This window comes from Equus przewalskii, chromosome 9 (assembly GCF_037783145.1).
Source record: "Equus przewalskii isolate Varuska chromosome 9, EquPr2, whole genome shotgun sequence".
Lineage (NCBI taxonomy): Eukaryota > Metazoa > Chordata > Mammalia > Perissodactyla > Equidae > Equus > Equus przewalskii.
The window spans coordinates 77,466,472-77,488,209 of NC_091839.1; the positions used below are offsets into that span (position 1 = coordinate 77,466,472).

At 41.6% G+C, this 21,738-nt stretch overlaps 1 protein-coding gene across 9 annotated transcripts in view; it reads left to right on the top strand.

Moving 5' to 3' along the window:
- The first annotated feature begins 235 nt into the window (after nucleotides 1-235).
- The window catches only part of LOC103544232 (ectonucleotide pyrophosphatase/phosphodiesterase family member 3-like), a 112,718-nt gene continuing 91,215 nt past the window's right edge, over nucleotides 236-21,738 (top strand). For 6 of the 9 annotated variants that reach the window (XR_011522118.1, XR_011522119.1, XR_011522117.1 and 3 more), the window contains exon 1: nucleotides 272-513. Coding sequence is in view for 2 of the 9 variants with exons in the window: in XM_070557166.1 (XP_070413267.1) it covers nucleotides 304-513 (210 nt within the window). In the remaining 7 variants the exon portion in view is untranslated. Of the gene's footprint in view, nucleotides 514-21,738 lie in introns of all 9 variants that reach the window. The other 3 variants (XM_070557165.1, XM_070557168.1, XM_070557170.1) reach the window with 3 other exon arrangements.

Here is a 21,738-nt window from a genome sequence, read left to right on the forward strand (position 1 = left end):
GGCGATTCCTGCAAGTGCGCGGACGGTGCCCAGGGCGCGAGCAGGGGCGGCTGGGGGCAAGGTTAAGATGGGCCCACGCAAAGGACCCGAAATAACCGACACGCCGGGAGCCCAAAGTCAGACAGGAAGCCAAACAATCCGGGGCGTCGGGTTGCTTTCCCCACCCTCCGAGGTCGGGGCGGGGGCGCGGGGCCAGGGGTACGGCGGGCGGGGCGGGGAGGGGCGGGGCGGAGCCGAGTGGGGCGGGGCCGGGGTGGGGCCTATTAAAGGTGCCCCGGGGCGGAGCGGCGGCGCCGGGTCTCGATGGAGTGCGGAGAGGGCGGGCACGGCCGCCGGGTAGGCTCAGCGGTGAGCGGCCGCGACCCGAGCCGCGGCCACGCGTCCCCGGCGCCCGGGGACCCACAGGTGGCCGAGTCCCTGCTGGCCCCCATGGAGGTGGGGGAGGAGCCGCTGGAGAAGGCGGCGCGCGCCGGCGCGGCCAAGGACCCCAACACCTACAAAGTGCTCTCGCTGGTAGGTCGGCGGCCCGGCCCGGGGGCGGGAGGGCGCCCGGCTGGTGCGCCCCGAGCGCGGTGGGCCCCGGGCCGGAAGGAGGCCCCTCTCCGCGCCCCTCTGCACCGCCGTCCGCGCGCGTCCCCCGCCTCCTGCCTGTGCCTGGGGGGCGTTCCCGCTCACCTGCGCGCGGATGCTCCCGAGGGCCTGCCGTAGGTGCGGGCTGCGGGCCAGTGTGGTCTTCAGAAACACCCCCTCCTCCCCAGACAGTACGAGGATTTCCGAGGGGAAAACGACCTGCCCGAAAGTTGGTCTCAGGAAGGAGTAACTGGGTCCCCCCCCAGCCCCCTTTGGGAGACTGGGTGCAGCATTGATGACTTTCCTTGCGCGAACTGATTCTGCTTGTAGGATTTAGCGGAGCTCCTGAAGTTTTATCAGGACCTTTAGGAAATACCTTTTCCTTGGGCTCTGTTTATGAATTTCTTGGCAGTATTATCCTCTGCTGCTGCACCTCTGGCTGTTTGACACAGAAGTGTCTTAGGACTTGCTTCCTCTAGTAGGACAGTTGTGGATACCTTCTGCCCCATTAGGGGGGGTCTTCTGCTGTAACACAAATGGAATTGGGAAGCATTCTTACCTCATGTCGGTTTTTTTTGTTTTTATCTTCATTCTGGTTTATTTCTTGCCAGACCAAATAGTTACCTCATGTCTTTTGATGAAATACTGTGGCACATTAATATACACCAAAACTCATTGCCGTCTTTTTGAACCTCTTCATTAATGATTGAACTGAAAGTGAAACCTCTTATCCCCTCTTCTTTCCCTTCCCTGCTTTAATACCCTTCCTCCCCCCAGACCTTACCCAAATGACGCACTTCCCCGGGGAAGAGTCTCCAAAAGGAGCTTGAGTTGGCATCAGAGCACTCAGGGCCATGTCTTCTAGAAAGGAGCTGCAATGATGGGCTTCCTTTTTCACGTTAAACCTCAGCATGCTTTTCAAAAGCTGAAGAAATGGATTGACTGATTGCGTCTGGGGTGGGGCTTAGTAGAGGCCAACTGCTGAGGTGGTCCTCAGCCACACAGGCTTTATCCAGTCGGGTAAACCCAGCAGTTGCCTTGCAGACAGATGATCAGGGGCAGTGTGACTGCTGCATTTTTCTGAACATATTTCAGGTAAACCTGGACGATGTAGGGATGTGAGAGTGGAGGCAGAGGGAAGATCCTGCCCCCCTTTGCCCCTCCCCAATGTGGTGTTTGATCCCAGGGGAAGACTAGCATGTTCTGCTCTGGGATTTTGGGTCCCGGAAATGCTCGTGCCTGGGCACTGAGCTGGACCGTGGGAAACACCCAGAGGGCAAATCCAGGTGTTATTCTCCACATGGTTCAGAGGACATGGTAAATACTGATGCCTCTCCTTGGTTCCGAGCTAAGTTTTGAACTGAAGTGTCAGCCTCCACTGAGGCTGGACTTGAAGATTTCTTTGAAATGCCTGTCTTGTTCCCTGGCGTCATTTTAAAGAACAGGTAATTTTCAACCACATTGTGATGCATTTCTCCTTTCTCCCGTGAGCCCTTCTGCAGCAGTATTTTGTGTGTGTGACCTTCTGTGCATATGGATGCCTGTACCTGTGTATGTGTGAAGGGCCCTGTGTGGGTGGTGGTGAGTGAAGATTCCTTTCACTTTTCGGTGAAAACGTTTTCCGTGAGTGGCAGAAGTTGGCCTTGTTTATCAGAAATTTGGGTATGAAAATGATTAATTCTGTTGTTAGCTCTCTCCCCTTCCTCTTTCAACACATTATCTTATCTCTAGAATGCAGTCTGGAGAATATTCAGGGTAGTTCTCTGCTCTTGATTTGACTTGGAATTGACATTGCTCTTTGCTTTGTAAAATTTAATATCCGTCCAGCCATAGTTTAGCATTTTACTTCAAAATGACCAGAGCGTCTTAGAGGCCAGAGAAGTCTCCAGTTTGCCCCTTATGCTATTTGTGTCACGTGTTCTAATAAAGTGCTCCACAGATTTCTAGGAACCCAACAGACTGTTGTGTTTACTGCTTGACCTGAGACAGTGCCTGATGGTCACTGTCACTCTTGGTTGAATGAATGAATGCATTGCGTTTTTACTTAGCCCGGGTGACATTTTGACTTGGAAAAGGGCAAGATGGGCAGACTGAATACACAGCTGCAGACCCATATGTCCAGTTGAAGGTCAGGAATCTAAATACAGATGCAGTAATAGAGATGACGCTTGGGTGTAAATTCAGGGATGAGATCCACTGGGCTGTGATTGTGTTAGCGCAGAGGGAGACGGCAGAGGAGGTGAGTGAACTATAAACACAAGTTCCCAACTAAGGTCCGTGTGCCTGAGGGGCCACAGAGGCCCTCCGTGACGACCTGGATTCAGAATCAGGGTCTAGCCACTGGGCGCTCCCTCACGTACAAACAACCCGTGTGTGACCATCTGGCAGGTACAAGTGAGGCCATCCTGCTGGTACCAATGACAGTCTCCCACACTATACCAGAGCCTCTCCTTTTGGGTGCCTTTGCTGTCACACCCCAAATTCACTCTCTGTGCTTCTTGTAGGGAACCGTTTTCTCCAGCCTTGCTTTCTATTACTTGCTGTCTCTGCTTTGAGTCGTGTTCTGGTCTTTCTCTCGCTCACCCCTTACATCTGCGCTATGTCCACTCCATGCGGTCTCTCTCTCCTGGATACACAGCTACCCTTTCAACACCTTTCTCTTTTTCGCTTCTCTTCCACTCTTTCAGTTCACTCTGGACACTCAGGTTTGCCATCTCCTCCCCCGTCCTATCCTAGTCTTGACTCTGGAGAGTATCCCTGGTGGTTGTGTTGAGAGACCTATGTGTTCTGTATTATAAAGAACTAGAATGATTAACCTTATTAGAATATTTACAGAAATTTTTATCTCTCAGCTTCTCATCTTCCTCCAGCTAACTCTTTTTTTCTCAGATTTCAGTATTAAAGATAAATGAAAATAGTTTTATATTCAGTTTTGAGTTTGGTAAATTCCATTGCAAAATATTTGTGTGACTTTTAAGGTAGAGCAGATGTATTTCATCTATATTATGGGCTTTTTGGATGAGCCAGAAAGCTTAATTGTGGTTTATAACTTTTTTTTTTCAGTAGAGGAAGAGGCATTTCAAGTTTCAAACAAATTAGGAATAAATAAGCATTTGAAATACAACTTGTGATTAGAGATCTTCCCTGGTTAAAATAAACACGCCTCCGTCAACCATGAAATTTGTCCCAAACAACAAGCAATAAACAAGAAACCTTTTAGCACATGAGGTCAGGGCAGAACGTGGGTTACTCTGCTGGCCTAAGTCCTCTGCAGCAGGAACGGATGTTCAGAATGCTGACCCCAAATGAAAACCCTTTGGCATCAAATAAGATCCAAGTTATATATTTGCCAAGAAAGTGTAATAATATATTTAAAAGGGCTTTTGGAAAGAGTGACTAGAATGTTCAGCTAAATATTAACTAGAACACTCGATTTCCTGGAACCAGAGAATCTGCAGTTTTTAGACAAGCACCTCAAGTTACTCAGATATAGTTGGGTCATTTACTCCACTTCTAGAAATAATTGGCTAAATTTATAGGCAAAACTCACACTGTTTGTGGGTAGAAGACTATAAGTGACAGGACTGACATGTTGTTCCCTGGCATCGTTTTGAATTATTAAAAAACTAAAATATGTTGGAAAGATGTTCAACATCACTCAGAGAAATGCAAAATAAAACCATACTGAGATAAAAATTTCTCATGTTCTAGAAACATCAAAAAGTTGATTGTCACTCTACTGTGCAACTATAGAGAACAGATACCCTAACACACTGCTGGGGGAGTATAAATTACTGTGACCCTTATGAAAAGCTATTAGGCAATTTTTATAAAAATTACAAATACACATACCCTCTGACCCAGCAATGCTACTTCCAGGAATTTATTGTGTCCCGTGTATAATATTATTAGTATTGTTTAAAGTGGAGAAGGTAAGAAGCAACCTAAATGTCATTCAGTAGGGTCTGGTTAAATAAAGGAAGGTGCAGCCATATCATAGAATATGATGCTGCTATAAATAAGCAAGAAAGGGAGGAAGGCAGAAGTAACTCTTAAGGGATTGATGTAGAATTACTTTGAGGATTTAATATTAAGAGGAAAAAAGCAAGGTGCCAAAAAACGGTTACACAGTATGGGAACATTCTATAAAAATGATTGTGTATGTGTAAAATACTCCTAACTGGAAGCAAACGGGGCATATTGGCTGCAGACAGGGAAAGAAACCAGGTGATTAAGCTAAGAGAAATGGAAGGAGATTATTCATTGGTTCCACATTTTGGTATCTTTTCCGTTTTGAACCATATGAATATGTTACCTATTCAAAAATAATGAAAACAAATGTAAAAAAAGGAATGTATTGCCACTATGTGATCCATGTCTGTGATCCATGCCAGTGGCTCAGCTACCAACCGTCTTCATTTTCCTACCCATAACACCCCCTGAGGAGATAATGCACTAGTGGAACATCAGCTCTTTAAAGACCACACATTTTGTCTTTTTCATGGATATATTTTCTGGTGACTGTTCTTTGCTACTAAGTTTTACTGCTCTTTCCTCATTGTTATTATATTTTTATATCCTTATTATAGAACCTTTATATCCTTATTGTGACATCTATGTATCTTCCCTATGGTATCTTTATTATAGTATCTTTGTAGCAATGCTGTGTCAGTTCCTTTATTGAGTAAATGAATGAAATTTTTATCCGTCAGAATCCCTAACACAGCTGTTTTCAAGTGCACCAAAAAAAATCAGAATAAGATCAAAATGACTTTATATAATCTAACATGGGGGAGATTTTTAAGAACATCTTACACTGCTTTGTCATCAACTTGACTTCTCAATACAGATTCTCCACTGGGAGAGTACAAATGGAAATGAGAATAGACAAATAAAAGGTGATTACAATTATTTCTCCGCTTCCAGAAATATCTTAACAGCAACATCAAAGCAAACCTAAAAAAAGGAGTCAAAAATCATCAGCTGAATGTATTGAAAACACAGTGCTCACCTGAGAAAGACCACCCCAAAACTGTCTGAAGGCCCCCAGACAGCTAATTAGTTTTGTTTTTTCATCTTCAGAGGTGTCCATAAACATGCTAAAAAAACTGAAATCACATTATTTCCCACTAGTTTTAAAAAATGTAATTCAACATGACCAGAATAGTGAATCTTATAAACCTCCAAGATAAACCTAAGTAAAACCTTACAAATATACGCTTGTGTAAAAACACAAAAATCTGCCATGCATATACTCACCCAGGGAAAGCCTCTTCTATAATTTTCATTTTGTGTAAAAAATAAAACAAAAGTAAATGATGTGAATTTAAAAAAATGAAAGGCAGGGCCCTCCTGGAACAAAACATTACAATGTAACACAGGGCGCGTCCCTCTCATCAGCAACCCGCAGTCACCACCACCACCACCTGCCCGGCCCATCTCCAAGGGCGCTGAGGATGCCGCGGGGCCCTTGCATCTGTCCGCAAGGAGAACGGCTGACCCCTGTGCGCACACTGTGTCTTACAAAGCGGAGGTGGGTAGAGGTGGCCGGGCCTGCTCCTCGAGCCGCTGCACAGTCTCCCTGTCCGTCCCCCCTCGGTGGCCCCGCCGTCGCCTCGGCTCCCCGGCCATCCACTCACCACCACCTCCTCAAAAATGCTCTGTAGCTGCGTCTCCATCTGGACCATGGCCCCCGCCTTCCTCGGACGCCGGCGTGGCCCCGACCAGGAACAGGAGCCAAGGGGCGGAGATGCTGCGGGAAATGCCAGGGTCCTCGGCGCTTGGCCGAGAGTCCCACCCACCACCCAGCCAACTACTGCAGCCCCCATGGAAGCCCAGAAGCGCCGGGTGCGCGCAGATTCTGAAACCCACAGAAACCAAAGACCCAGCTGGACGGTTCTGGTTGGGGAGAACGGCGCCCACGGGCCCGATGACAGTGCCCCCACATGGAGCCTCAAGCCTATGTCCCTCCAAGGCATCATTGGCTGCAGGCCGCCACCTGCGGCTGAAGCAGGAGCTGCGTCCTGCTTGGGCCACTGCTTTTGCATATGGGGAACGAATAAAGCTTGAAGCCCCAGGGCTGCAGCATTGGGGGAATGCTCCTGCTGCAACCCAGGGTCAACCTGAAGTCTGTGAACTGCGACCCCTGGCAGGGGGCTCCATCAGCAGCCTGGGGCTGGGAGTTGAAACCACACTTTTCCTGATGACGAGACCGTGTCTTCTCAGCTATGGTAACCTCAGTGTCTTGCAGGCTTTCAATGAAGGTGGAAAAAAATACATGAGGAGTGATGTCAGCAACATGGCAGAGTGAGCTGTCCCTTTGTCTCTCCCCTTTTGAGTGACAACAACATGGACATTCACTGAACAATGGAGGATATCAACACAGAACAATAGGACATCTGAGAGCCCCACACAGCTATACATCTGAAGGTGGATGGCTGGGTTCCCAGGAAGCAGGGGAGATAAGTGCTACCCATCCCTAGCAGCAATGAGCCAGGTTATGGGTCCTCACACAGCGGCCGGCACTACTGTAACAGGAGGTGGGGGCAGACCAGACTGTGGGCAAATGCTCTCTCAGCTAATGGGAGCACCCACCATACTGCCACAACAGCGCTAGTAGGAATGCACCCTGGTGTGACCATAAGAGGAGGCATCTGCAGTGCTGCATGTGTGTGCAAGTGCTCTCCTGTCCCATGGGAGCACCAACTGTGCCGCCACAGCCCCAACGAATAGCCCCTCGTCTGGACCATGGGACGAAACTCCACCCACCAAGCACAGTGGGAGCAGAGACGTTGGCACTCCCATGTGCTCAAACTCTGTCCTGGCCTGCAGGAGCACCCACCATACCCATACTGCTCCCAGCAGATGGGGCGAGATAGAAACATGGCTCCTACTTACCCCTAGCAGTAGCAGGTGAAATCTGTGACCTGATCATGCTACTAATGCACCAGGAAAGGATCAGTTCATCAAAAGCCATGAAAAACTACAGTAACACTTTTGAGCAGAAGGAAAAGGAAAAGTCTCCGGAAACCAACGAGAAGTAACAGAAATGTACAGTGGAAATGACAGAGAATTAAAAATAGTTATCATCAACTGAAAAATTACAAGACATCTCAGAAGGAGAGTACAGTGAGCTCAGGAATAAAATTAGTATGAAGAAGGAATACATCACCAAAGAGATGGAAACTCTAAAAAAACCAAAGAAAAATTCTGGAAATGAAGAACACAATTAATGAGATAAAATTGTAGAATCCATAAAAAATAGAGCTGATTTTGTGGAGGACAGAAGTAGTGATTTAGAGGAGAGAAATATAGAAATGCTTTAGGTGGAGGAGGTTAGAGAAGTAAGATTTAGGAAAATGAAGAAATTCTTTAAGTAATATCTGACCTGATTTGGAAAAGCAAGGTAAGGATTATAGGTACAGAGGGAGACAAGAGGGAGAAAGAAACGGAGAGCTTGCTCGAAGAAATAATAGCTGAGGACTTCCCAAACATGGGGAAAGAACTGGACTTACAATACATGAAGTCAATAGAACTCCTAATTACATCAATGCAAAAAGACCTTCTCCAAGGCACATAATAGAAAAACTGGCAAAAGTCAGTGACAAAGAAAAAAATATCAAGGGCAGCAAGGCAGAAGAAAATAACCTAAAAAGGAACCTCTGTCAGGTGATTAGCAGATTTCTTGGCAGAAACCTTACAGGCTAGGAGAGAATGGAATGATATATTCAAAATAATGAAAGACAAACAGTTTCAGCCAGGAATGCTCTATCTGGTGAAACCATCCTTCCAATATGATGGAGAAATAAAAGGTTTCTCAGATAAACAAAAGCTGAGGGGGAGTTCACTGCCAGCATACCTCCCTTAGAAGAAATGATAAAGGATGCACTCATAACTGACACAAGAAGGTAAAGGTCTACGTAGCTTTGAGCAAGGAGATAAATAGACAAACTCAGAAAACTGAAGCTCTCTATCAGAACAGGTTAGCAAACATTTAATTATATAATAAAAGATAAAGGGAAGGAAAGCATCACAAATGCTTCAATTTAGTCACAAAGTCACAACACAAAACAGAATAATTTGTGACAACAATAACTCAGAAGGGGAAGAGAACAGGGATGGAACCAGCTTAGGCTAATGGAGATAAGAGGCTATCAGAAAATTGACAGTCTTATCTATGAGATCTTTTATACAAATCTCATGGTGACCACTAGACAAAAAATCAGAGCAGAGCCATAATTCACAAATAAAGAGAAAACTGGGAAAACTGTCACAGAAAACCACCAAACTGAAATGTCAGTCAGAAATACAGAAGAGAGTAACAATGGAAAAATAGAACAACAGAAAGTAAGAGATAAAGTGGAAGTATCGAGCCTTCATATATCAATAATCATTCTGAATGTAAATGGATTGAATTCTCTAAAAAAAGACACAGTGGTTGGACAGGTTAAAAAACAAACCCAACTTTATGCTGACTCCAGGAAACACATCTCAGCTCTAAAGACAAACATAGGCTCAATGTGAAGTAATGGAAGATGACACTCCAAGCAAATGGCCAACAAAAAGAAGGTGTTGCCATGCTTATATCAGACAAAACAGACTTCAAGATAAAAAAGACAATGAGAGACAAAGAGGGGCAGTATGTGATAAAAGGAACCTTCCATCAAGGGGACATAACACTTATGAATATATATGCACCTAACACAGGAGCACCAAAGTATACAAAGCAACTATTAACAGACCTAAAGGGAGAAATTGACAGCAACACAATAATAGTGGGGGACCTTATCATCCCTCTTACATTAATGCGTAGATCATTCAGACAGAAAGTGAACAAGGAAACAATGGCCTTAAACGAAATACTAGACCAGATGAACTTAATAGATATATATAGAAAACTCCATCCAGAAAACAGCAGAATACACATTCTTCTCAAGTGCACATGGACATTCTAGCTGATAGACCACATGTTGGGAAACAAGGAAAACCTCAATAAATTTAAGAAGATTGAAATCATATCCAGCATCCTTTTTGAACCCAGTGCTATGAAACTAGAAATCAACTACAAGAAAAAAGGTAAGAAAGTCACATATATGTGGAGACTAAACAATATGCCACTGAACAACTATTGGATCAATGAAGGATCAAAGGAGAAATTTAAAAATACCTGGAGACAAATGAAAAAGAAAATAGAACCTACCAACTCATGGGAAGCAGCAAAAGTGGTTATAAGAGGGAAATTCATAGCAATGCAAGCACGCTTCAACAAACAAGAAAGACCTCAAATAAGTAATCTTAAACTACATGTAACAGAGCTAGGAAAAGAACAAAGCAAGCCCAAAGTCAGCACAATGAGGCAAATAATAAAAATAGAGGAGAAATAAATGAAATAGAGCATAGTAAAACAGTAGAAGGATCAATGAAACTAAGAGTTACTTCTTTGAGAGGATAAACAAAATTGACTAACCCTTAGCCAGACTTACTAAGCAAAGAGGAGAGAAGTCTCAAATAATTAGACATGAAAAAGTAGAAATTACAATGGATGCCATAGAAATACAAAGGATCATTAGAGATTACTATGAAAAACTATATGTCAACAAATTGGATGCCTAGAAGATATGGATAAATTCTTAGATTCATACAACCTCCCAAAAGTGAATCAAGAATTAATTAAGAATCTGAATACACCATCACAAGTAAAGAGATTGAAACAGTAATCAAAAACTTCCCAAAAAACAGAAGTCCAGCACCAGATGGCTTCTCTGGAGATTTATACCAAACATTCAAAGAAGATTTAATACCTTTTCTTCTCAAACTATTCCAAAAAATTGAACAAGAAGGAGCACTTCCTAACATTTTATGAGGCCAAAATCACATTGATCCCAAAGCCAGACAGGAACAAGACAAAGAAGGACAATTACAAGCCAATGAATATAGATGCAAATATCCTCAACAAAATATTGGTAAACCAAATACAGCTGTACATTAAAAGGATCATAAACCATGATCAAATGGGATTTATACCAAGGAGGCGTGGATGGTTGAACATCCAGAAATCAATCAATGTGACACACTCCATTAAAAAAAATGAAGAATAAAGATCACATGATCATCTCAATAGATGCAGAGAAAGCATTTGACAAGATCCGGCATCCATTTGTGATAAAAACTCTCATTAAAATTGGTATAGAAGGAAAGTACCTCAACATAATAAAGGCCATATATGACAAACCCATAGCCAACATCACACATATGGTGAAAAACTGAAAGCCATCCCTCCCTCTGAGAACAGGAATCAGACAAGGGTTCCCACTCTCACCACTCCTATTCTACATAGCACTGTAGGTTTTGGCCAGTGCAATGAAGCAAGAAAGAGAAAGAAAAGGTACCCAAATTGTAAATTAAGAAGTAAAACTGTTGCTGTTTGTGGACGACATGATTCTATATATAGAAAACCCTAAGAATCTGCCAGAAAGCTGTTAGAAATAATCAACAACTACAGCATAGTTGCAGGGTACAGAATCAACTTACAAAAATCCCCATATAACACCAAGTGCTTTGTTCCTTCAGCTTCTCCCTCACTCTTTGAGGCAGATCTTGGGGCTCTGACGAACTGGTTCCAAATTCAGGGCCTGTCACTTGTAAAACGTGATGAGTTATCTGCTTCTAAAGTACAACAATAGGACAAGCCTAGGACTTACATTCTCATTTCAAAAGGGAGAAATTGAAAAGATGAAAGGGGTCACAGGTTCCAACCAAGTCTGAAATATCAGGGCAGATTCCATTCTATTTTAAGGCTTGAGAATAACCCTCTTTGGTTTGATGCTCTGTCCTCCAGGCCCCCTGGGATGATAGCAAGAGTGAGAGGGTTTCTATGGAAGGATAGCCCTGTGGAGATTGTAAGCTCCTGAGTGGGAGGAGGTGGGTATCCAAGCATGGGGTGAAGTGGTGGCAAGATTGGGAGGCTGGTTCCATGTGGGCGATTTGATCAAATAAGCAAAAATACTAAGTTCAATGAGAGTCAGGTTTCACACCGTGGGATAAGGGGGATACATAAATAGAAAGGGGAAAACTAAAATGAACCCTGTGGTGCTTGGTTGGAATTGGGAATTTTGATATGAACTCATGGATTTCAATAGATAGTTTTGGAAATAAGTAGAGATGATAGGTGTAATGTGTGCACAAACACATGTCCGTTTACACGTTCATACGTACATTCTTTACCTTTAGCAATCTAGAGGGCCTGGGAGTAGCTGCTTTCCAGTGATCACACCTGGAGCTCAGATCTAACTACCACTCTCTCTTACATGAGTCAGGATCTTTGGGGTAATGCTTGCTCACAGGGCTGGGCCAGGGAAAGTACAAGAGAAGCATGAAGCATCTTGTTATACCAGAAAGCAAGAAAATTCTTAAAGAATGATAGGAGCTTGCAGGCGTTTCCACGGGCTGAGTTAGGAACAGTATGAGCATCAAAGTGAATAACGACACTAATGGGTTATAACTCATTGAGTAAAATAGGAAACCACGGATCCACAAAGATGTAAATAAATAGATGGGTAAATTAAAAATTTGGTGAGAAATGGTATATTTATACAGTTTCAATGTAACTTCACATACAATACTTATTCATAGTAATGAGTACTAATAAGAGTAACTTCACAGTGGAGAAGCCAGAAGCCACCGCTTTAATCAGGTGATCAAAGTGAGCAGCATCAGGAAGGGGACAAACTGAAATCAGGCACTGCGTGATAGGTTGGGTGAGAAGGATATGGCATCACTACAGTTATTTTCCTGCCGAAGTTTTATTCCTTGAATCTAATCATGGGGAAATAGAAGACAAAATCACGTTGAGGGACATTCTACAAAACTGGTCTGTGACATTCAAAAGTGTAAAAGTCAAAGACATCAAGGACTAACTGAAAACCTCTTCCAGGATGAAGGAATTGTTCCATGACAAGTAAATGCAAAACGTGATTTTGAATGGGATCCTTTTACTCAAAAGGACAATTGACAAAACCTGAGTGGGATCTGAGGATTAGGGGCTGGCCTGGTGGCATAGTGGTTAAGTTCATGCATTCTGCTTCAGCAGCCCAGGGTTTGCCATTTCAAATCCTGGGTGTGGACCTGGCACTGCTTTTCAAGCCATGCTGTGGCAGCATCCCACATACAAAACAGAGGAAGATGGGCATACATGTAAGCTCAGGGCCAATCTTCCTCAGGAAAAAGAGGAGGATTGGCAGTGGACGTTAGCTCAGGGCAAATCTTCCTTAAAAAAAGAAAAAACCTGAATGGGATCTGAGGATTAGACGGTAGAAATGTATCAATGTTAGTTGTTTGATTTTTGTAGTTATAGGAAAATGCCCTTATGTAGAGGAGATGTACACACTGGAGTGCTTGGAAAAGATGGGAGACCAGGTTGGCAACTTACTCTAAAATAGTTTAGGAAAAAAATTGTTCTTTGGCTTGGTACCTCCAACTTTTTAAATAGTTTGTAATTATTTAAAAATAAAAAAATTTACTAAAGATAAAGTAAGAATAAAGAAATCACATTTGCAAGAAATAAAAAGAAAGCTAGCAGTTCCCTTGAAATATTTGCATAGGAAAGGTGGATTCTTCCAAACCAATGCTCAGTGACAAGAAAGAGATGGTCCTGTTAGTTCTGTGTGCCATAACCAATAGTCAGTCTGTTCTGTTAAAATAGTCCCCTGAATCCTTATCGTGGAATTCCTGTAAAATGGTATATAATTTCCTCAGCAGAAAGTGTCAAACCAAACTACAATGTTCACTAGAATAAGAAAAGAGCAGATAAGAAGAGGACTGGTTGGAGATGGCTTTCCTCAAAAATGACTAAGCTCTCAGCGGGAAGAAAAATTACCTGGAGCAGCTAACAGCAGATGGAGCAAAGGGGAATTTTGCTCACTTAAGGAAGTGTGCTAAGGGTCAAATGAGTGCAACTCAGTTGGCTCAAGGTGGAGGCTTAGTGCTGGGAACTGGAACTAAGTCAGAAGTTCAGGAGACAAGTAAAGACAAGGGAGATGGAGGTGCCCAGAAAGTCCACTACAAGGTGAGAGCATCCCGTAGGTCTCTGTGGAAAAGGCTGATTATATTTAGATCGTGGTTAGAGCCAGACTCTTGACAAAGAGTTGGATCAGCCTGGAGAGGGAGGCAGGGTAGACGGCACTCAGAACTGGAGGACCCTGAAAGCCAGGATGGGGAGTCTGAGTCAGCGGCTAATGAGACGATTGCTTTGGGCTTGTAAATAATGAAGTGAGCTACAAGAAAGAAAAATAAACCACTTGGTTTAGAAGAAATATTGGGCCACATTTGAGGCTCAGAGGATGTACCTACTTCCCTAAGGAATAGGGTGTCACAATTCTGATAGGAAGCTGGAAACCCTAGATGCTGAGGATGGAGATGAAGCAGCTTAGGGGCTTTGGAAGATGAGAGTCGAGGGTAGGGAAGAACTCAGCAGATGCCATCAGCATGCGAGCAACATAAGGGCATCATCTCTGTCTTCATGTTTTCTGTTCCAAATTATAATGTAGTGTCATAAATAAATAAATGAATAAATGAGTGGAAGGACACTGAAAGTGTAAAGGAAGCTGTGGAGAGTAAGCTGGGTTCCATGTAACAATCAGATAAGAAGTTATCTTGTAGAATCATCAAAGAAGTGAAAATCCCATTGGCCAAGACCATAAAAATCCCACTGGCTAGGGATCAGGGTTCAGTGGTTTTTGAGGACTTTGCCCTAGTCCTGGGGAGTGAGCCATTGCTTGGGGATGGCATGGTGGGGGTAAGGGATGGAGGTGGGGATATGGGTCCTTGCTTCACTGGAGATCAGGAATACTGGAAGCCAGCGCTTTCTGGATTTTAGAGTGAGGAGTAAAGTGAACTAACATGAGAACTGTCTCCCCAAGGTAAGGGCTAGAGATAGGGTCTGCAGATGGACTGGAGATGACACAAAGACTGGACGACTCTGATAAGCACCTGTGTCAAGCTTGCTGAATGACCTGAATCTATGTATGTAGTTGTAATTACAGACACACACACGAACAAATGGACTCTGGTATTAAATAGCCTAGGTTCCCATCCTGACGCTTCCCACTTAACTGTGTGCCAAGCCCTTTAATCTCTTGAAGCTTCAATTTTACCAACTGCAAAACTGTCAATTCCTGTGGGAAGGAAAGGAGAATGTGCTTAAAGAATCCAGTCCATACCAGGCATAGAGGAAGCGATCTATAATCGGTAGGTCTGGCTAACTTATGCGCTTTCTTTAACTCCTTCTCTCTCTAAGACAGCTGGGCCCATCAGCAGAGTTCAGGTGATGTGGAGAACTCCAAGATAAATTGAAAAGAGGGAGAAAGTCCTTGTCTCAGGGGTAAGACCTTTGGAGGGGACATTCACACTTTGTTTATGCATGGGTAGGTCAAAGGGAAAGTATCCTGATAGTTCTGAGGCTGGAAGGATGTTACTGGGGAGCTGTTCTGGGAACCCCTGTAAAGGAACATCATCTAACCATGTTAGTGTTTGTGTATGTGATGGAGGGCCAGGATGGGGACAGGAGTGGTTGCACAGTAATGAGTATTGTGTGATGCTGTACCGAAAGAACTTAACTTTGACCAAAAAAGAGGTGTGGTCTTTGTCCTTGACTTCTGGAAGGTAATCTCTAAACTCTTGGGATGTGATGTCTGACAGAAGTGTTTTGCTTTACCTGTGGTCCTTGGGCCAACTGTTTCTTGCTAGTTCAGTTTTAGGTGTTATATATTGACTTCTTACTATGGAAGATGATTGCTTAGTGTTCCTGAAGACCCGTCAACTTTCCTTCTCCATCCTACTTATGTATCAGAATTTGTTGGTTAGATAGAGTATTTACATTGTTCTGCCTCTATAGCTGTTATTTATACTTTAGTAACACAGTGCATTGTGATTACACTTTCCTTTTCTGTATAGCCTTTTGTTTTGTCTTCGGAGTTAATAATTGTCTCATGTTTTTCCTTTGCTTAATTCTGAATGTGCCCATCACTACTCCATCCAGAAACCTCTGCCTGAGATATTAATCTCCTCTCTGGAAGTGTTTCGTCTTGCTCGAGGGGACATCCTTCCTGGAACCTCTGCCCCCGGCTGCCAGTCAGATTGGCTGCTCCCTGAGCCACCTCTTGGCCTGTGTGCAGGGGTGGCATCCTGGTGGTTCTCCTTTGCTCTGTCCTCTATGCGTCTCTGGTTGCTCGGTTTCGCGTCTTCCTCTTCTTCCATTTACTCCCTTATTTGGGGATGCAGAAGAACGCGTCCTCCGTTAACTTCCTCAGAAAGACTACTTTTTCCTGTAACTTTTTATTTTGAAAAAAAGTTAAACCTAGAGAAAAGTTGTAAGAATTTTACAATCAATATACATTTTAAATATTTTACCACATTTGCTATTTCTCTCTGTCTCTTTCTTTCTCTCTCTCCTCTCCGTCCCTCTCCCACTCTCTACCAATCTAATTATCTCTATGCAAACTATTTGAGGATCATTTACAGATGTCAGAGTTTCACCCTTAAATGCTTCACTGTATTCCTTCAGAAAGTCACGAATGTAGACCTAACTTGCATAACAACAGTACACTCATCACACTCAGGAAATTTAGCATCAATACAATAATGTTATCTAAAATATGTCCATACTCACATTTCCTCAAGTGTCCCAATAACGTCCTTCACTTATCATTTTTTCCTTCCACCCAGGATACAATCACTGGGTCTTGCACTGCATTTAGTTGTTAGGTTTCTATAGTCTACTTTAATCAGAATGTTTCACTAACCCTTTGTTTCCCCTAGTTTTCATAAAATTGACATTTTTGAAGATTCCAGGAGAGTTTTTTGCAGAATTCCCTCAATTTGGATTTTTCTCATTTCTCATGATTATATTCAGGTTAAACGTATTTTATTTTATGTAGGTATGTTGTATAGGTCATGTTTTATATAACCTTAAAAGGGTTGTTTCTTAGAAGGTTTAGTTCTTTACCTTGGAGACTGATGTAAGCTATATAGAAAACAAATACATACAGATTCATATGCATATGCATACACACACACAAAGTTTGTGCATGATTTCGTGTGGCCACAGACTTTCCCTTGAAGCCTGTCCATGCAAGTGCATGAAACATTGGCAAAGACTGCTGTAAATGCAATTGACTTGGGTGATGGGACTCACAATGCCGCTACTCAGAAATAATGCCTGAGTTACTTTTGAAGTCACTTAATATTTCTTAGAAGTGGTACCTCTTAAGATACTGTTATGGGCTGACTTGTTGCCCCAAATCTCATGTGTTTAAGTTCTAACTCCCAGCACTTCAGAATGTGACTGTATTTGGAAATAGGATCTTTAAAGAGGTAATTATGTTAAAATGAGGTCATTAGGGTGGGCCCTAATCCAATATGGCTGGTTTCCTTATGAGAAGAGAAGATTGTAACGCAGACAGAGACACAGACATGTACACAGAGAGACAATTGTGTGAAGGCACAGGAGAAGACAGCTATCTGCAAGTCCAGGAGAGATGCCTTCAAAGAAACTTACCCTGCCAGCAACTTGATCTTGGACTTCTAGCCTTCAGAATTGTGAGAAAGTAGGGGCCAGCCTGGTGGCGCAGCGGTTATGTGCGCATGTTCCGCTTCAGCGGCCCTGGGTTCGCTGGTTTGGATCCTGGGTGTGGACATGGCACCACTTGGTGAGCCATGCTGTGGCAGGTGTCCCACAGATAAAGTAGAGGAAGATGGGCACGGATGTTAGCTCAGGGCCAGTCTTCCTCAACAAAAAGTGGAGGATTGGCAGCAGATGTTATCTCAGGCTAATCTTCCTCAAAAAATAAGAAAAAGAATTGTGAGAAAATAAATCTCTGTTGTTTAAGCCCCCCAGTCTCGGGTACCTTGTTTGGCAGCCCTACACTCTAACACAAGTACTTTTCTGAATACTCTTAGAAAAGTTTATGATTTCTTCCTCTATGTCCCTGGTATTTCATTCATACCACTAGTATAGCACATATCACACTGTATTATGGTTGAAAATGTTTGTTTCTTCTGCCAGACTGAAGCTCTTTAGACTAGATACAGAAGCAACATTCTTGCATCTCCTGACACCTGGCAGAAACTCTGGGCCTTAGTGGTACTCAGTTATCATTTGTTACTCTGAATAGAATAACAGCATCCAAAGTACCATTATTTCAGGGGCAAGGCTTCCTTTGAGGTAATAGCTATTTCTGCAATGCTGCATATAGAGAAAGATTTTCATCACATACAAAGTTATATCTATAAGGTTGTTAGAATCTATAACACCTTGTTAAGCCATGCTGTGGCAGGTGTCCTACATAGAAAGAAGAGGAAGATGGGCACGGATATTAGCTTGGGGCCATTCTATCTCAGCAAAAAAGAGGAGAATTGGCAGAAGATGTTATCTCAGGGCTAATCTTCATCAAAAAAGTGTTAAAACATCAGCTGTATTTCAAATGAAAAGTCATAAACATTATAATCATCCTCATCAATTTACTTAGTTCCATGTAATCAATTTTTGATCTTTTGTTAGTAGTTTTATGAGGTTATCAGTTCTTCCTCTAGAGTTCTGGGATTTTTTACCCAGCTCAGTTTTATAATCTGAAAGTTTATCAGAAACCTGCATTCTAGAGCAAGTGTCAGAGTCCTTTCTGTGAATCTCTTTGAAGATGAAACATATTTGCACAAACATCAGAGCAAAACAACTATCTACAAATAACAAAACACTCAAAAATGGCAACTAAGACACTATTTTTTTCTGTAACATATAACACTTTGAGATAGTAACCAGAGTTACGACTGAAAACCAGGACAGATCAGAATTTTTGGAATGTTATATAATTAAAAAAAATTATATTAATAACATTTATCTATGCAGTATAAACTAGGAAGGCTTATTATTATTTATTTGGTAATGTTTTCTATGTAATTTAACATACCAAATAAGTTTAATTAATTTAATATCTTCCTTTTTGTAGAAAGAGAGAACACATTTTTTTTAGGAGTCTCAAGGCTGATTGGAAATTTTAGAGTTCTCTTTTAAGTCAAAAGAAAGACTAATTTTGGGAGAAGTTTGTCAAAAATATCAAAAGGTTTTAAAACACTTGGTCAATAGGAAACAATGCTTAGTTATCCATTCAATCACAGTGACAACAAAAAATGTCAAAGGCAAACAAAGAGTTAAAACAGTAAAAAAACAAAACAAACAAAAAACAAACCTTAATAGAGAGACCTCAGTCTCTTTGAACATAAGAAATTATTTTAACAAAACATAGATTTTCTGTCTTTTAGGTAAACTTACTCAAAGCTGAAGAAAAATGTTTTATAACCTCTTTATCCAGAGCAGACCAAAAGTTCAAGAAAACTATCTTTTTAAGAGAGAAAGCCAAATCTAATTTTGTACCAGCTTGCTTTTGACATTGAAACTTATTCATTTAATTGAAGTCATTTTAATCTCAGCCAAGTTGACCATGCACAAAACTCCTCAGAGTTTTAGCTCCACAGACCTTCTGTCACTTACTTTTGACATTCAGAATTTGTCCCATGCCTTCTTCTCTTTTTTTCTTTCCTAGTACTTTAGGACAAATTTATCATTCTTAACAAAACAAACAAAAACATCTCTATTTTTTATATCTTCTTTACTGAAAACATATATTTTACTTTTCTTATATAAAGACTTTTTAGAAATACATTTTCTCATACAAAATTTCCCAGCATGCACAAAACATGTTTATCAATAAAGCCTAAACATCTTTTAGTTTCTCTGAGATAAGAAACCAAAGGCAGACAAATCTATGCCTGGTAATCAATTTTTAATATTTTATGTTGTTTTGAAATGACTTAGATACCCATAAACTTTTATTATTTAACTTAATTTAGTAAAACTCTAAAGTTCCTCATTATCAAAAAGATTTTGGAAGCTATTTTTCAAGCATCTATACCATAAATCATAATTATTGTACCCAAAAACTTTTACCCATTTTTATCTATTTAAATTATTTTTAGAGGCAGCCCTGATGACCTAGTGGTTAAAGTTCAGCATGCTCCGCTTCAGCGGCCTGGGTTTGGTTCCCGGGCATGGAACCACACCACTTGTCTGTCAGTAGCCATGCTGTGGTGGTGGCTTACACAGAAGAACCAGAAGAACTTGCAACTATACATAGCTATGTCCTGGGGCTTTGGAAGAGGAAGGAAAAAAAAGGAGGAAGATTGGCAATAGTTGTTAGCTTAGGTCCAATCTTCCCCTAAAATAATAAATAAATAAATGAACAAATAAATAATTTGTTTCCAACAATTATGTTTTGATCACTCTCAAAAACTTCATGTGACATTAGAGCAGTTAGTGAATTAAGTACGTACACTATAACACCTAATTATTGTTAAAAATTTCTCCCCAAAACTTTCCTCCTTTTCACATTTATTTAGTTTACTTGTTCCCAATAATTACAGTTAGATTGTCTACAAAACTCTCATGAGACATCAGACAAAATCAGCTATTATATTTTGCTGACAAATTTTGTAACAGAGATAACATGTTTTTATCATATCCAATGTTGATAACTCTGAAATCATATTTATTTCAATTTCAAAACCAAGACACTTAATTAAGCTTTCATTTACCAAAGATCATTTTGTATCAAGTTAACTTGAAAGACATCTGGGCTAGTTCCTATTATATTTAGAAATAACCTATAAAAGTGCTTACTCCAAGCCAATTAAATAGAGTTCTTTTAGAAATTATGTCATCTGGAGGCAGACAAATACATATAGAGACAGATAGACACAAACAGAGATCTTCACATTTTTAACCAGGTCTCAGGTACAAAACTCCAGAGAACAGTTGGGTCCAAACTGTTTTTCTGGCAAATACACCTGTTCAGGTATCCAAAGAGATTTACTAAAGATCTTTTTCTTTTTGCTGTAAGGATCCTTTTTAGAGCTCTTTTTGAAATCACTTTGTCTTTTAGAACTTTTTGCACATTGTCAATGCAAATAATCAATAACCAATCTTTAAATCACAATTGGGGTGAGTTTATTATGGGCCAACCCTCAGGACCATATATCTCAGGAGAGCCCTTTCACAAAGGAAGGGAGCGCTCCAAAGAAGTGAGGTGTACAGGATGGTTATATACCATCAAAGAACATGCATCACATATGATAGGAGTGTCCCTTTTACAATGGTCACAAGATTACTTTGCTGGCAAAGCAATTTGGTGAACACAGCAGGTCAGTGGTCACAAGGTGGGTGGTCACAAGGTGAGCATAGCAGGTCAGGAATTAACCATTAGTTTAGGGAGAGATTCTTAGCTTTAGGAAATGCTGATGTGGGGGCAGCTAGATCCTTATCTTTAAGGGCATTGTTCTTGTCTTTGGGACATGGTAAATATTTAAAGCAGATATATAATGCGTGCTTAACAGGCCAGGTCAGGCCCTTTTGGAAAAACAAGGTCAGGCCAGATTAGTTTTAACCCAAATGGCTTCCTCATATACTTCAATATATCCTACTGCTTGTCATTTATTTATCATTTTACCCCTTTTATCTATAATCTTTTGATAGAAAGCATTGATGCTCAAAATATTGTCCCTCGGTACCTGGGTGGTTGTTGCCTGCCCTGGGTCCATCATGTCCCTTGGTGCTAGGCTTTTATGTTATTTATTTACCCAGTTGTCCACATTTGGAGGAAATAATCTGATATAGTGGACAAGCATAGAGGTATATATATATTAACAGAGGAAGCATTTCATAGGTTTTCTGATTAATTTTAGATTGTTGCACAAACATTGTACATGTGCCTTTCTATGACTCCTTATGTTTACATTGTTTACAATTACAGAACTAGTACAGTAATGATAGTAATTCAATATTTGAAAAGATTATTTTAAAAATGAGTTCTTAGACATAGTCCTTATCAGAAAAGGAAATTTGTCCAGGATTGTAAGATCAATCCACCATCTCAAGTCGCTGAGCAATCATTACTCTAGGTCGCATGCCAGTTTTACAACACTGAGTAAAGAAAGCAGCAATTAGTTTGAATACTGTGACTATTACAAGAATTCCAAGAAGCAATTGAAATGGCAATCCAGATCAAGAATGGGAACGGACACCTGAAGGGAGCCAACCAAACAAATCAAGACTGGGTGTAGGAT